The 13,847-nt window shown below is 44.1% G+C and overlaps 1 protein-coding gene across 4 annotated transcripts in view; it reads right to left on the bottom strand.

The window, feature by feature from the left end:
- Nucleotides 1–13,847, bottom strand: part of KAT14 (lysine acetyltransferase 14) — a 102,466-nt gene that overhangs the window by 52,852 nt on the left and 35,767 nt on the right. For all 4 annotated transcript variants that reach the window (XM_070940855.1, XM_070940854.1, XM_070940857.1 and 1 more), the window contains one exon: nt 7,667–7,788. In XM_070940855.1, coding sequence (XP_070796956.1) covers nt 7,667–7,788 — 122 coding nt within the window. The remainder of the gene's footprint in view (nt 1–7,666; nt 7,789–13,847) is intronic.

Raw genomic sequence — 13,847 nt, 5'->3', positions numbered from 1 at the left:
TAAAAGTACTCAAAACCATGGACTTCAACGCTACCACTGCTGATAACTGTTTCTTTGTCAAAAAGGGTGATGACTACATTGAATTTGTATTGATTTATGTAGATGACATTTTATATATAGGAAAGCATAAAGAGAGAAGAGAAACTTTTGTAAATAAGCTAAATGAACATTTCTCGTTGAAATCTCTAGGCAAAGTGAACAAATATCTTGGTGTCCAAATTAATAAAACTAGAAGGGGATTCAAACTCACTCAGAGAGATAAGATCATAGAACTTTTAAATAAATGCAATTTAAATAATGCCAAACCTTGTGATACTCCTATGCAAACTGATTTTCTTAGAAATACTGATGAATCTTCCCCTGAATTCAAGGACAACACATTTTATAGATCAATCATAGGTTCACTTCTTTATATATCTAATTGGACTAGACCAGATATCGCCTTACCACTCAATTTATTATCCAGACATGTCAGCAAACCAACAATGTATCACTGGGAAGCTGTTAAAAGAATTTTAAGATATCTGAAAAGTACACTAGACTTTTGCTTAATATTAGAACCTAATGATAATAAAGAACCAAAGCTTGTATGTTACGCAGATGCGGACTGGGCTGGAGACACCTCATGCAGAAAAAGTACATCTGGTTATATTTTTCTCTTAAACAACTGTCCAGTTTACTGGTACACTGGTAAACAAGAACTAGTGGCCACTTCAACGACGGAAGCGGAATATGTTTGTTTATCCAAAGCTGCAAATAACCTTGTATGGTTTAATGATTTAATTTCAGATGTTTGGAAAAAACCTACTTTGCCTTTTGTTATGCATGAAGACAATAAAGCAGCCATTGAAATATCTAGATCTGATGCCATTGGACAAAGGTCCAGACATATAGATATAAAATTTAAACATGTGAGACAATTATCTCAGGATGGATTTATTAAAGCAGTGCATTGTGATACTTCAGAACAATTAGCTGACATATTGACAAAGCCCTTACCTTCTAAGCAGCACAAATATTTAACTTCTAAATTGTATGTCTTGTATTGTCCTGAATCTGAGTGTAATTGGTGTTGTATAACGAATCGGCATTTAGAGGGGGATTTGTCAGATGTAAATGCCTTATTCTCTAATGTGTAAATAGTACATAAATGGGGTATCAGGGGTTAACTTATTCTTCACTACTTAATGTATTCATAATTCACCACTCCCACTTATAGCTCCACCCATTGTATATATAAGGAGCTACCTACACCCTTTTCCTTGCTTCTATCTGTGAATATTCAGTGAATATAGAATACCTATTGTAAATAAAAGGAAATCTATTTAAACCGTTAACTCTTACTAATATTATTGAGTCTGATCCTGAAAAATATTGCAACATACATGTTAAAATGGATGCCCAGTTCCTTTATTTCTGATTCTACAGTATGTGCTTTTGAATATTAAGTGAAACATTACATGACTGCCACAAAGCTATTTTTGCAGGTTTGTGTAAATCACCCACAGTTTTTAAACAAGACATCACATGAAATAAACTTTTATTGCTCCACTTTGCTTATTGTCAGTTGGCTGAGAAGAGTGCAAATGGCAACCATGTGACCATGGGACACTGTGACCATCATAAATACAAGGACTAGTTGTAAAGTTACTTTTTCAATGCTTTAGTAACTTTGAATGATCTTTAAACAGGGTAGATGTTTTATTTAGATAATTTGTTTTATTTTAACAACTACTCTTAAATTATTATTATTCTAGGCTTATTAAAATTGTTAAATTATCTAGAAGGAATTCTGGAACATTTCTAGTTGCTGATCCATATCTAGACATCAAAACATATTTTACTTCAACATACTGCTATTCCACACTTTTGATCAGTGGCACTTGTATTACAATTCTTCAAATAATAAAAAATCATCATTTAATATCTTAAATAAACAGAAAAGTGAACATCATACTCCACACAGATTCTCCAACCAAACTTTTAAAAAATTTTATTCAATAATGGAATGTGGCCTTGTGGTTTTTAAAATACAGTACAGTATAAACTCATTTAGTTTAATTGACTAATTGACTAATCCACACTTTTGATCAGTGGCACTTGTATTACAATTCTTCAAATAATAAAAAATCATCATTTAATATCTTAAATAAACAGAAAAGTGAACATCATACTCCACACAGATTCTCCAACCAAACTTTTAAAAAAATTTATTCAATAATGGAATGTGGCCTTGTGGTTTTTAAAATACAGTACAGTATAAACTCATTTAGTTTAATTGACTAAATGGGACACAGGTGTCAATTATTAACAAACTGGTTAAATTGGAGAGTAATCCTGTGACAATTTGCATAAATACAATTTCCTGTTGCAGACTATTGATCCATTCCATACTAAGTCCGCTGAATTAAGATCCAATACATTAAGATTTCATGTACCATATATTTAAGAAAGTTACAATAACTGAAAGTGTAAGCAAGCTGTAAGCAAGCAATTTATAAGTATGAAAATTTATTTATTATTTATTTATTTATTTATTTATTTATTTATTTATTTATTTATTTATTAATTACATGTATTTATATGCCGCCATTCTCCCGAAGGACTCAGGGCGGCGAACACAAGTTAAGAAACAAGTACAATAAAATCATAATTTAATCCAAATAATTAATTAGTTGTAAATAATAAAGCCCGGAATCAGTCTCAGCCTATTTGTTTGAAAATAGGGTTGGGGGGGGTAACCCACAGGGGTCGGGGGGAGCTGGGGGGGCTAGTTCCTATATTGGGGAGGGCGTTGCCATCAACATCATGGGTGGGAGGGGCAAATATGGCGGGAGCAGGGGGCCATATCGTGTTAGGGGAGGACGCACTCGCTATCTGCGAGCGTTTGCGTGCTCCAGCCCTCAATGCTTGTCTCGCACCCCGGGTTGTTCAGATCCTCAGGCCCTGGGCCTTTGGTTGATGTTGTGCAATGCCAGGTCTGTGGTAAATAAAGCCCCCCTCATTTGTGATCTGGTTCAGGAGGGGGGTGCGGACCTGGTAGGTATTACAGAGACCTGGTTGGGCCAGGAGGGGGGGGGTGTTGGATCATTATCCTACGGTTGGGTAGATAATATGTACTGTAACTTTAACTGCTACAAGATGACTAATTGATTAAGTGGTTAAAACAAATAAAAGGAAGGCAGGAAGTTCATTCACTCCTGCTCACTCCTGCTCGTGATATTACTGCTAAAGATACTGTGTCGGTGTTACGGAACTAGAACTGTAAGCAAACTTTGTTTTGTATTGAAAGTGTTATCTTCGTTTATGAGAAGCCAGGTTTATTTGTTTTACAACAAGTAAAGACTATTTATTTTTCTAACAATGTTCAGAGTCTGAGAGTATCTGTGTTGCAACGCTGTCTGGTCCGTCGCTCTACTCTGCAGAGGGCAGTTTACCCTCAACACTGGTTATGGGCCCAGTGCCAGAGTGTGTGTACCAGTTACAGCAATAAGAGAGTTGCAGCACACATTATTGCTCCAGACATTCTGATACGTATTCAAATCTCCTGGTGAGGATGGCACAAGGTCAAGCTCCCAACTTATCGCTGGTTACCCGGCTGGATGGCACCAACTACAAATCCTGGTCCACCAAGTGCAGTCTTCTGTTGCGCAAAGAAGGGCAGTTTACCCTCAACACGGGGTCCCCCTCATTGAGATGTGCCCTCTGGGTTTCTATGCATTCCATCAACCGAGGTCCCAGGGGAGGGGTGGGGGGGTGGCGGTTCTAATAAAGGAAGGTCTCGCCCCAAGGGAGGCCACTGTACCTCAGATAGCCGGATGTGAGTCCCTCCTTGTGAAGTGGGGACAAGGGACGCAGATGGGCTTGCTGATTACGTACCTGGTTCCCTGCCACATGTCAGCGGCCCTGCCCGAGCTCCTCAACGTGATTGCCGAGGTGGCGGTGGAGACCCCCAGTCTTATGATGATGGGGGACTTTAACCTGCCGTCTGTCGGCGAAGCGTCTGAGGCAGCTCGGGAGTTCATGGCTTCCATGACGGCCATGGACCTGACCCAATTAATTTGTGGACCCACGCACATGGGAGGACACACTCTGGATCTGATTTTTGTCTCTGGGCAGTGGATGAATGATCTCGAGATAGGGGAGATAGTGATTGAGCCCTTGTCATGGTCGGATCATTCCCTTCTTAGGCTTGACTTTCTAACCGCCACACCCCGCCGCAGGGAGGCGGAACAGACCAGATGGTTCCGCCCCAGGCGCCTGATGGATCCTGATAGGTTCCAGATGGAGCTTGGGCCATTACCTGAGGCTCTGACTCATGGCTCGGCTGAGGAGCTGGTGGCCACCTAAGATAGGGCGGCCGCTGATGCTTTGGACCAAGTCGTGCCTGTGCGGCCTCTGACCTGTCACCGAGTCTACCTGGCTCCTTGGTTTTCCGAGGAGCTGAGGGGGATGAAGCGCCAGAAAGGACGCCTAGAGAGCAGTTGGAGATCTAGTTGCTCCGAATCCGACCGAACACTGATAAGTGTCAGCGTTCCAAATTAGGCTCTCTTCCAGCGCTGACATAACAAGATGAAGCAGAAGCTTGATTTATTGCTGAGATGAACTTTTACCTAGTTTTTGTATGTTACAGATAGTGTTTCCTGGGAGACGAGGATGGGGGCTACATTCCTGTGAAAAGAACGTGCCGGGATGGAGAGATGGATCTGCATGATGGACATTGGGGTTGGAGAGCGGAAGAGGAGGGGGTTGGAAGGAGGGGCCAGTTTGGCTGCAATTTGAATCAGAAATGTCGGATTCTGCTATTCTTAAAATAAAAATGATTCATTAGAGAGTTTGCGCTTGAGAATGAAGTTTATTCAAGATAGCACCGAAACCTGACAATAAGATCTCATATTAAGACTTACCTAGTGGCGATAAAAGCGGCAAAATGTAACTATTTTTCCGCTCTTATCGCATCGGCAGAAAATCGCCTGGCCGCCCTGTTTAGGGTGACCCGTTCCCTCCTCCATCTGGGAGCGCGGGAGGATCCCTTGCAGGGTCGTGCCGAGGATTTTGTTCAGTATCTGCCCGATAAAATCACTCAGATTCAGGAAGGCTTGGTCTCTGACTGGGTAGGTACAGACGGGATGGTGGGTGCCGGTCTTGAGACTGCCATTTGGGAGGAGTTCGACCCTGTTGCTCCCGAGGACATGGACAGGATACTGGGGCGGCTGAACGCAACATGTTTATTGGACCCATGTCCCTCCTGGTTGGTGCTGGCCTCCCGGGAGGTTACGCGAGGCTGGCTCCAGGGGATTATCAACGCTTCCTTGAGTGAGGATGTCTTGCCATCCGCCTTGAAAGAGGCGGTGGTGAGGCCCCTCCTCAAGAAGCCTGCTCTGGATCCGGCTGTTTTGGCTAACTATCGTCCAGTCTCCAACCTTCCCTTCTTGGCGAAGGTTGTTGAGAGTGTGGTGGCACGACAGCTTCCTGGGTACCTGGATGAAGCTGTCTATCTGGATCCGCTCCAGTCCGGCTTCAGGCCTGGGCACAGCACAGAAACGGCATTGGTCGCGTTGGTGGATGATCTCTGGAGGGCTCGGGATAGGGATTGTTCCTCTGTCCTGGTCCTGTTAGATCTCTCAGCGGCTTTTGATACCATTGACCATGGTATCCTGCTGCGCCGGTTGGAGGGGTTGGGAGTGGGGGGCACCGTTCTGCAATGGTTCTCCTCCTATCTCTCCGACCGGTCGCAGTTGGTGTTGGCAGGGGGGCAGAGGTCAACCCCAAGGTGCTTTGTTTGTGGGATGCCTCAGGGGTCGGTCCTCTCACCCCTTTTGTTCAACATTTATGTGAAACCGCTGGGTGAGATCATCCGTGGCTTTGGGGTGGAGTTCCATCAGTACGCTGATGATACGCAGCTGTACATCTCCACCCCAGGCCATCCCAACGATGCCCTTGAAGTGATGTCCCAGTGCCTGGAGGCCGTGCGGATCTGGATGGGGAGTAACAGGCTTCGGCTCAACCCTTCCAAGACCGAGTGGCTGTGGCTTCCAGCGTCCCGATATAGCCAGCTGGTGCCATCGCAGGCTATTGGGGGCGAGTTATTGGCCCCCACGGATAGGGCTCGCAACTTGGGCGTCCTCCTGGATGCACGGCTGTCTTTAGAAGAGCATATGACGGCCGTGACCAGGGGGGCTTTTTATCAGGTCCGCCTGATTCGCCAGTTGCGTCCCTTTCTGGATCGGGATTCCTTACGCACAGGCACTCAGGCGCTCGTCACTTCCTGCCTGGACTATTGCAATGCTCTCTACATGGGGCTCCCCTTGAGGAGTACCCAGAGGCTCCAACTGGTGCAGAATGCGGCTGCGCAGGGGATTATGGGAGCGAGGGGTCGCTCCCACGTAACACCTCTCCTGCGTGAGCTGCATTGGCTTCCAGTGGTCTTCCGGGTGCGCTTCAAGGTGTTGGTTACCACCTTTAAAGCGCTCCATGGCATAGGACCTGGGTATTTGCGGGACCGCCTTCTGCCGCCGATAGCCTCCCACCGACCAGTACGCTCCCACAGAGAGGGACTCCTCAGGGTGCCGTCAACCAGACAATGTTGGCTGGCGACCCCCAGGGGGAGGGCCTTCTCTGTGGCAGCTCCCGCCCTCTGGAACGATTTGCCCCTGGAGATAAGAAGGATATCGGATCTCTGGGTCTTTCGCCGTGCCCTGGAAACTTTTCTTTTCCATCAAGCAGGGCTGGCGTGAACCCCCCCTTTTTTAGTTTTTTAGTTGTTTAGCTTTTAATCTGTCAATGGGTTTTAATTCAAATAGTTCTAAAATTGGGCCAAAGTATATAATTCTTTTAATAATTTTAAATTTTGTATTGTTATGTGTTTTAGTTTTGGCTGTGTACCGCCCTGAGTCCACTAGGAGAAGGGTGGTATACAAATTGAATAAAATAAAAATAAATAAATAAATAAATAAAAGCCAAGTCTTCAAGTCCCGACGGAAGGAGCAGAGATCAGGAGCCGTCCGGAGCTCAGTAGGTAATTCATTCCAGAGGGTGGGAGCACCCACAGAGAACGCCCTACCCCTGGGCACAGCAAGGTGACATTGGCTCACCGTTGGAACCCTGAGGAGAGCGGCCCTATGTGAGCGAACAGGACGGTGAGAGGCAGGTAGTAGAAGGTCATGCAAATATCCCGGACCTAAGTCATGAAGGGCCTTATAGGTGAGGACTAGCACCTTGAAGCGGACCCGGAGAACCACTGGTAACAAGTGCAGCTGACGCAGGAGGGGTGTTATATGGGAGTAACGAGGGGCTCCCATAACAACCCGTGCAGTTGCATTCTGGATCAGCTGGAGTCTCCGGGTACATCTCAGGGGCAGGCCCATGTAGAGGGAATTGCAGTAATCCAAAATATCAGAGCGTTTTATTTTACTAAAATTGCTGATGTTCTAGAGATTTCCTTGAATCATATTTGGTTAACGTTACAACTACTAGACACAACATTTTTGTTAAAAAAAAAGGATGACTATGCTTTATAACATTTTTTGATACGCTCTGCAAATTCTGAAGCTTGTGGCCTTTCTATCAAGAATTAAAAGTAATACTGAAACAGTATTTTCCAAATTAACAGAATATTTAAATGATAATACTACTGTATACATTACGATATACTTGTAATAATTACCGATTTCCTAGTAGATAACTCCAGTGTTTTTCAATAAAAGCACAAATGTCTTCTTTCCATCGGAAATAACCTTGGCGACCAGTTCCTTCTAGAGATAGATTATACATAGCCAGCATGACAACCTATTTTACAAACAGAAATGCTAATATTAACACCTTAAACAATTCATCTGCTTATGTATAAAAACCTTCTATCTTCTAAACTTTGTGTCATAAGATTTAAACATTTCCAAAGATGAATTACTGATGCAATTCTATATTCAATTTCCTAATTTAATTACATCTCAAGCCACAGAAAACCCAAACATTCATCTTTCTTTAATCTTTATTTATTTATTAGTCCTTGGGCGATACCAAAGTGCAGAGTTCTAGAAACAAATTATTACTAAAATTTGATAAAAGCAATTTAAAATGAAATTGGAATAAAATACAGTCTGAAATGAAATTGGAATAAAATACAATAATTTAATTGAAGATATAGATAAAATATGATAAAATTGTATTTCGGTGTTACCTCTGCAATCTACTTCAATCAGTCCCACATAAGCAAAATAGTTCGGTTGAGATCTGCATAAGTACTGTGCTGTGATAAATGTTATTTTCAGATTCTGGCCGCACATAAGGTAAATTGTTTTGATATGGGGATTCCATATCAAATGGGGGTCATTTGTTTGGTATATAGACCAACGTACCTGTCTCTCACCATCTTCTGAAAGCTCAGAAGACTTTCCAGATGTTATCACAAATACATTCCTGACTTTGTCCCTTCCTTCACTTCTTGCCAAATAATAAAAACAATATTCTGAAGTAATTGGCAGAAATGATCTTACAATTGCCAGCTATAATCTTTGAAAACTCCTGGAGGATTGGTGAGGTGCCAAAAAAAAAAGAAGCAGCAGCAGACCCCCAATATTCTAATAGGGAAAGCGAAATAGTATGGATGCAATGTAGAATAGAACAGAATTAATGACCTGGAAGGAACCTTGGAAGTCTTCTAGTCCAGCCCCCTGCTCAAGCAGTAGAATCTATAACATTTTAGATAAGTGACTGTCTAGACCAGGGGTCTGCAACCTTAAACACTCAAAGAGCCATTTGGACCCATTTCCCACAGAAAACACTGGGAGCCACAAAACCTGGGTGGACGTGGCCAACTCAATGTCACTCCCACATGACCCTCCCCAGCCATGCCTATCCAGATTTTTTTTTTTTTTGGTAGTTTTTCTTTCATCATACATATTTTATGAACAGAGTGTTGACCGGGCCACATTTTATACATCTTGTATATATTAATCTTTATAATCTATTCCAATCTTCCCATTTTTTCCATATTCCATATATTAGATAATTCTTTATCACAAATTAATCATTTTCCCCCACATCTTGTTATTTCAGCTTCTACCATATTATTTTTCCCCCAAGACCATTTTACATGTTTCCAATTTCAGCCATAATATTCTTTTTCCATACTTCATCTTATCTTAATTTCTTAATACATAATACATAAACAGTATCACTATCCATCCTTAATTTCTAATCTCTTACAATAACATCAATTATCTTATTTCTCCATTACAGAATATATTTCTGAAAATCCCCATCCCACTTTTTAACATTTCAACTATCTCTTAATTTAAATTGTCTTCAAAATTAAACCAAATTGCCATTTCACATTTCATCTATTTTGTTTTACTATAAGCAATTCAAACCTTACATTAAAACCCTTTAACTTAGTTGACCATTCACAATTAATAATATTGATACAGTTCCCTTAAATCTACTAATATGTACCTTATTTCTCTTCCTCCTTTCCACTAAACTTCCCTTCTTTAAGCATTTTCTCTTGGTCTCTCCAAAATTCCACTTCTTGATAATTTTCTCCTTTTATCTCATTCTCTTTAACTTCTTCTTTTTCTTTTTTTATATTTATTAAATCTTTTTTTCTGAAACGTTTTTCTCACTTTTAGATATATTATTCACGTCGATCTCCCCAAGCTTTCTCCTGATCTCTTTCCACTATTTTCACTTTTTTTTTCATTTTATTTAATTTGTATACCGCCCTACTCCCGAAGGACTCAGGGCGGTGAACAGGCACAGAATAAAACACATAGAATACAAAAATTAAGAGCAGAAGTAAAATCGAATTAAATCAATTTAGCCCAAGACAAATTTAAAACCCCAGGTTAAGAACAAATTAAAATTTACATTAAAAAAGAATGGGAAAAGTTAGGCCAGACCAGCCTGGTGAAATAAAAAGGTCTTAAGAGCGCGGCGGAAGGTGCATAGTTCCGGGATCCTCTGTATCTCTGGGGGGAGCTCGTTCCAGATAGTAGATGCCCCCACAGAGAAGGCTCTCCCCCTGGGGGCCGCCAGCCGACATTGTTTGGCCCACGACACCCAGAGGAGTCCCTCTCTGTGAGAGCGTACCAGCCGGTGGGAGGCCGTTTGCGGCAGCAGGCGGTCCCGTAAATAACCATGCCCTAAGCCATGGAGCGCTCTAAAGGTGGTAACCAAAACCTTGAAGCGCACCCGGAAGACCACCGGGAGCCAGTGCAGTTCGCGCAAGAGAGGTGTTACATGGGAGTGCCACGTCGCTCCCATAACCACCCGCGCAGCCGCACTCTGCACCAGTTGGAGCCTCCGGGTGCTCCTCAAGGGGAGCTCCATGTAAAGAGCATTACAGTAGAGCATTTCTCTCTTTACCCTTTGATTGATTCTTTTTTGGGGGATGTTCCCCACATCCACTCTTTTTTTGCCACTGTAAATCCCAGTGAAATCATCTAACTGCTTTTTGCATTCAATTCCTTTTCCTTCAATATTATTTTCTTGCTCATTTATGCTCTCTTTTACCACCTTCTCCCCTATTTTCCGTTGCACTGCTTACTCAATTCATGTGTGGGATTTCCTCACTTGTCAGGAACTGAGCGTAATATTTCTTTAAATTTGCATAGGCCATGCCTCCTCTGCCTCCTAGATCCTCAGTTGTTTTCGCTCAGTCTTCTTGTAGGGACCTATTTCAAACTGCTCTGGCAGTTAGTTAGATAGGTGTTTAGAGAGGCTTTATTATTTTATTATTTTATTTCTTTTGTTATTTTATTTGCGGGAGCTGAAGAGTGCAGGTTTCTGGCTGAAGTTGCAGCTGGAGCTGCTTAATGCTGCTCGTGGTGGGTGAGGTCACCACCCTCACCCCACATTTTAGCAGGAGTTTTTTCCCGGGTGGGATACTCCAAAAGGCATTAAGCTGTTGAATTAGCCGCTGGCAAACCTGCTGGTCACCCGGTGCGCCAGAATAACCGCGGCTGCCATTTTAAGCTCCCTTTAGTGTAGAGCAGCTCCAGAGTCAATGCTCGGGGCTCCGAGGCAAACTCTGAGGTGATTTCTTCTGACTAGCGCTCGAAGAGCAATTAGCTCTAGTGCATTGAAAGCCTTGGGACCGGGCCGCACAGAAGATTGAAGTTTGGTTGGATGAGGCTGGCCGCGGAGAAACGCAAGAAGCCTGTGGATTGCTTCGCGCTATTTTGATGCCAGGTTTGACGGTCCCAGTGGCGTGAGATTGTTTACATCTCCACCGCTAATTATTGACTGCACAGAGAGGCAGTGATCGGAGGGCTTAGCCCACGCCATAATTTGAAAGCTGCTGGGGTGGCTGGATTGGAAGAAGGCTTATTCAAGTGTTTTCCAGTAGAGCAGCCAGAGCGCTGGGAGAGCTTAGCTCTCATGCCATTTTGTATCATTCTGGGAGGGAGCTGGCAGTTGATTTAGGCGCCAACTCTGCTATTTCTTCAGAGTCACTGGTGCCTTGCAGTGACTCTTACAATGGCTGACCCAGAGTTCTCCTCAGACATCGAACAGCCTCAGACTCTCCCCAGAGCTAAAAAGACCTCTAAGTCTAGGTCTAAGAGCTCTTCTTCTTCTTCCAATAGGAGAGAACCTGACCAGGGGATTCCTAGGTCTACCATTGAGGACAGAGTTGCCCAGAGACGGCATAATGCCCTGGAGAGGCAGTTTGAATGGGCCAAGAAACAGGTCCAGCCAAGTACTGCGCCACCTTCTTCTCAGTTAGAAGAGGAATTTGTATCTCAGCCTGTGGCTGCCAGAGTTCCTTCTGTTACAGCCTTAGAGCTTCAGGGGTGTCAGGAGAAAGATTCAGGACCTGTCCTGGAGACCCTGAGGGGATCAAAAGCACTACAGCCAGGGGCCAGATTGGCACCAAAGGCCACTTTTACCCCAACCACAGCGGGGCTCCACGCGGGGGAGGGGCAGGGACAAAGCCAGTCCTTTGATTTTCAGACTTTACTGACAAATGCATTAGCCCAGGCTTTGGCCTCGGGACTTAATCCGCAGGGTCATATGCCACCCAACTTGACAGGTTGTCAGCCTCAAGCCTCCATACAATCGAGGCATCAATCTTTACCTGTCGCCCAACAAGAATCAGTCAGTAGCGAGGATTCATGGCAGGCAGAAGGGGACCCAGGGGACCAGGAATTTTCGGAGGACGAGGGAGTACTGCCAGATAAGCCGGCCTTTGCAATTCTTTTCCGTCCATCTGTTTTCAAGACATTGTTACGCAAGGCAAAATGTTAGCAACTAACATGGGGTCGGTAGTGAACTCAGGGAATCAGGTAGAGGGCTCACAGACGCCTCAGAATGAATTCTTTGCTGTTCCCGCCCCTGACCATGATTTTATTCCATAACCGGAATTATTTTCTGAGGTAATTAAGAGGCAGTGGGATCTCCCTGGGGCTTTTTCGACGCCCATGGGACATGACAAAAGGACTTATTGTGTAGACCCAGTATTAGACAGGTTGTTAGCTATTCCCACAGTGGACACTCCCATTGTTAGTTTGACTTCCTCTACTGTTTTGTCTAATGATGTTTCAGAAGTGTTAAGAACTGAGGATAGACGGGCGGATGTTTCATTTAGAAAGACACACCAAGCAGCTGCCTGGGCGGTGAAGGCAGCAACTTCTGCCTTTTTTAATAGAGCTAATTTAATCTGGCTGAGGCAATTGTGTGACCGTCTTCCTCCAGACGATTTACGTATCCAGCAGGATATCAATAAAATGGTGGCTGCTGCGGAGTATTCGGCAGATGCATCTCTAGATGCCGTAAAATTTGCAGCAAGGGCAACAGCTTCTAATGTAACATCTAGGAGGCTCCTCTGGTTGCGCCCTTGGCAAGCAGATTTAAAATCAAAATGGAAATTGGCCTCTGCTCCTTATAAAGGAACGGATCTGTTTGGAGCAGAACTGAAGCCTATTCTTGTAGAGGGGAAGGATAAACAGAAGGTGCTTCCGGTATCCTATCGGAGATCAGAACACAGGTTTACCCTGTACCCTCAGAGACAGCCCTTTCGCCAGACTCAGGACCCAGTGGGTCCTACTTCACTAGGACTTACCCCCAGAGGTTTGACAGGAATGCAGATAGGCAGTCCTTTCGGGACAGAGGTAGATATCACCCTACCTCAAGGAGACCCTATAGGGGAGCAGGATCCAGACCCAGTAGGCGAGGCAAGTGACTCGCAATCCCTTTTTCCCATTGGTGGACGCCTCAGTCATTTCATCCATCAATGGGAAACAACTACGTCCGAAGATTGGATACTTTGGACGGTGAGGCTAGGTCTCACCTTAGAATTCAGGACCACACCTCCCGACCGCTTCCTTTCCTGTCCAATTGCCGGACAGTCAGAGAAACATCAGCAACTGTCCAAGGAAATACAACATTTGTTAGAAATAGGAGCAATAGAACCAGTTCCAGTAGGACAGGAAGGGACAGGGGTGTATTTGATTCTGTTTCTGGTCGCCAAGTCCTCGGGGGGCTGGAGGGGCATCTTGAACCTAAAGTTCATCAACAAATACATACTGTACAAGAGGTTCAAGATGCAATTTCTCAGGACAATATTGGCCTGTGTGAGACAGGGGGACATCACTAGATTTGCAGGAAGCATACCTACATGTGCCCATACATCCGCAGCACTGCAGGTTTCTGAGATTTGCCTTTGCCGGCAAGCATTATCAATATCGGACCATGCCGTTCGGCCTGTCATCGGCCCCACGTACTTTCACCAAGTTACTGGCAGCGGTGGCGGCTACGATTCGTCTCATCCCGATTCGACTGTTGTGTTACCTGGACAATATATTGCTCCTGTCTCCCTCACATCAGCAGGCTTTACGAGATCTACAGTC

The sequence above is a fragment of the Pituophis catenifer genome, unplaced genomic scaffold (genome assembly GCF_029215685.1).
Source record: "Pituophis catenifer annectens isolate HBS135680 unplaced genomic scaffold, rPitCat1.0.hap2 SCAF_3, whole genome shotgun sequence".
NCBI classification, from domain to species: Eukaryota; Metazoa; Chordata; class Lepidosauria; order Squamata; family Colubridae; genus Pituophis; species Pituophis catenifer.
This window is presented reverse-complemented; position numbering and strand designations above follow the sequence as displayed.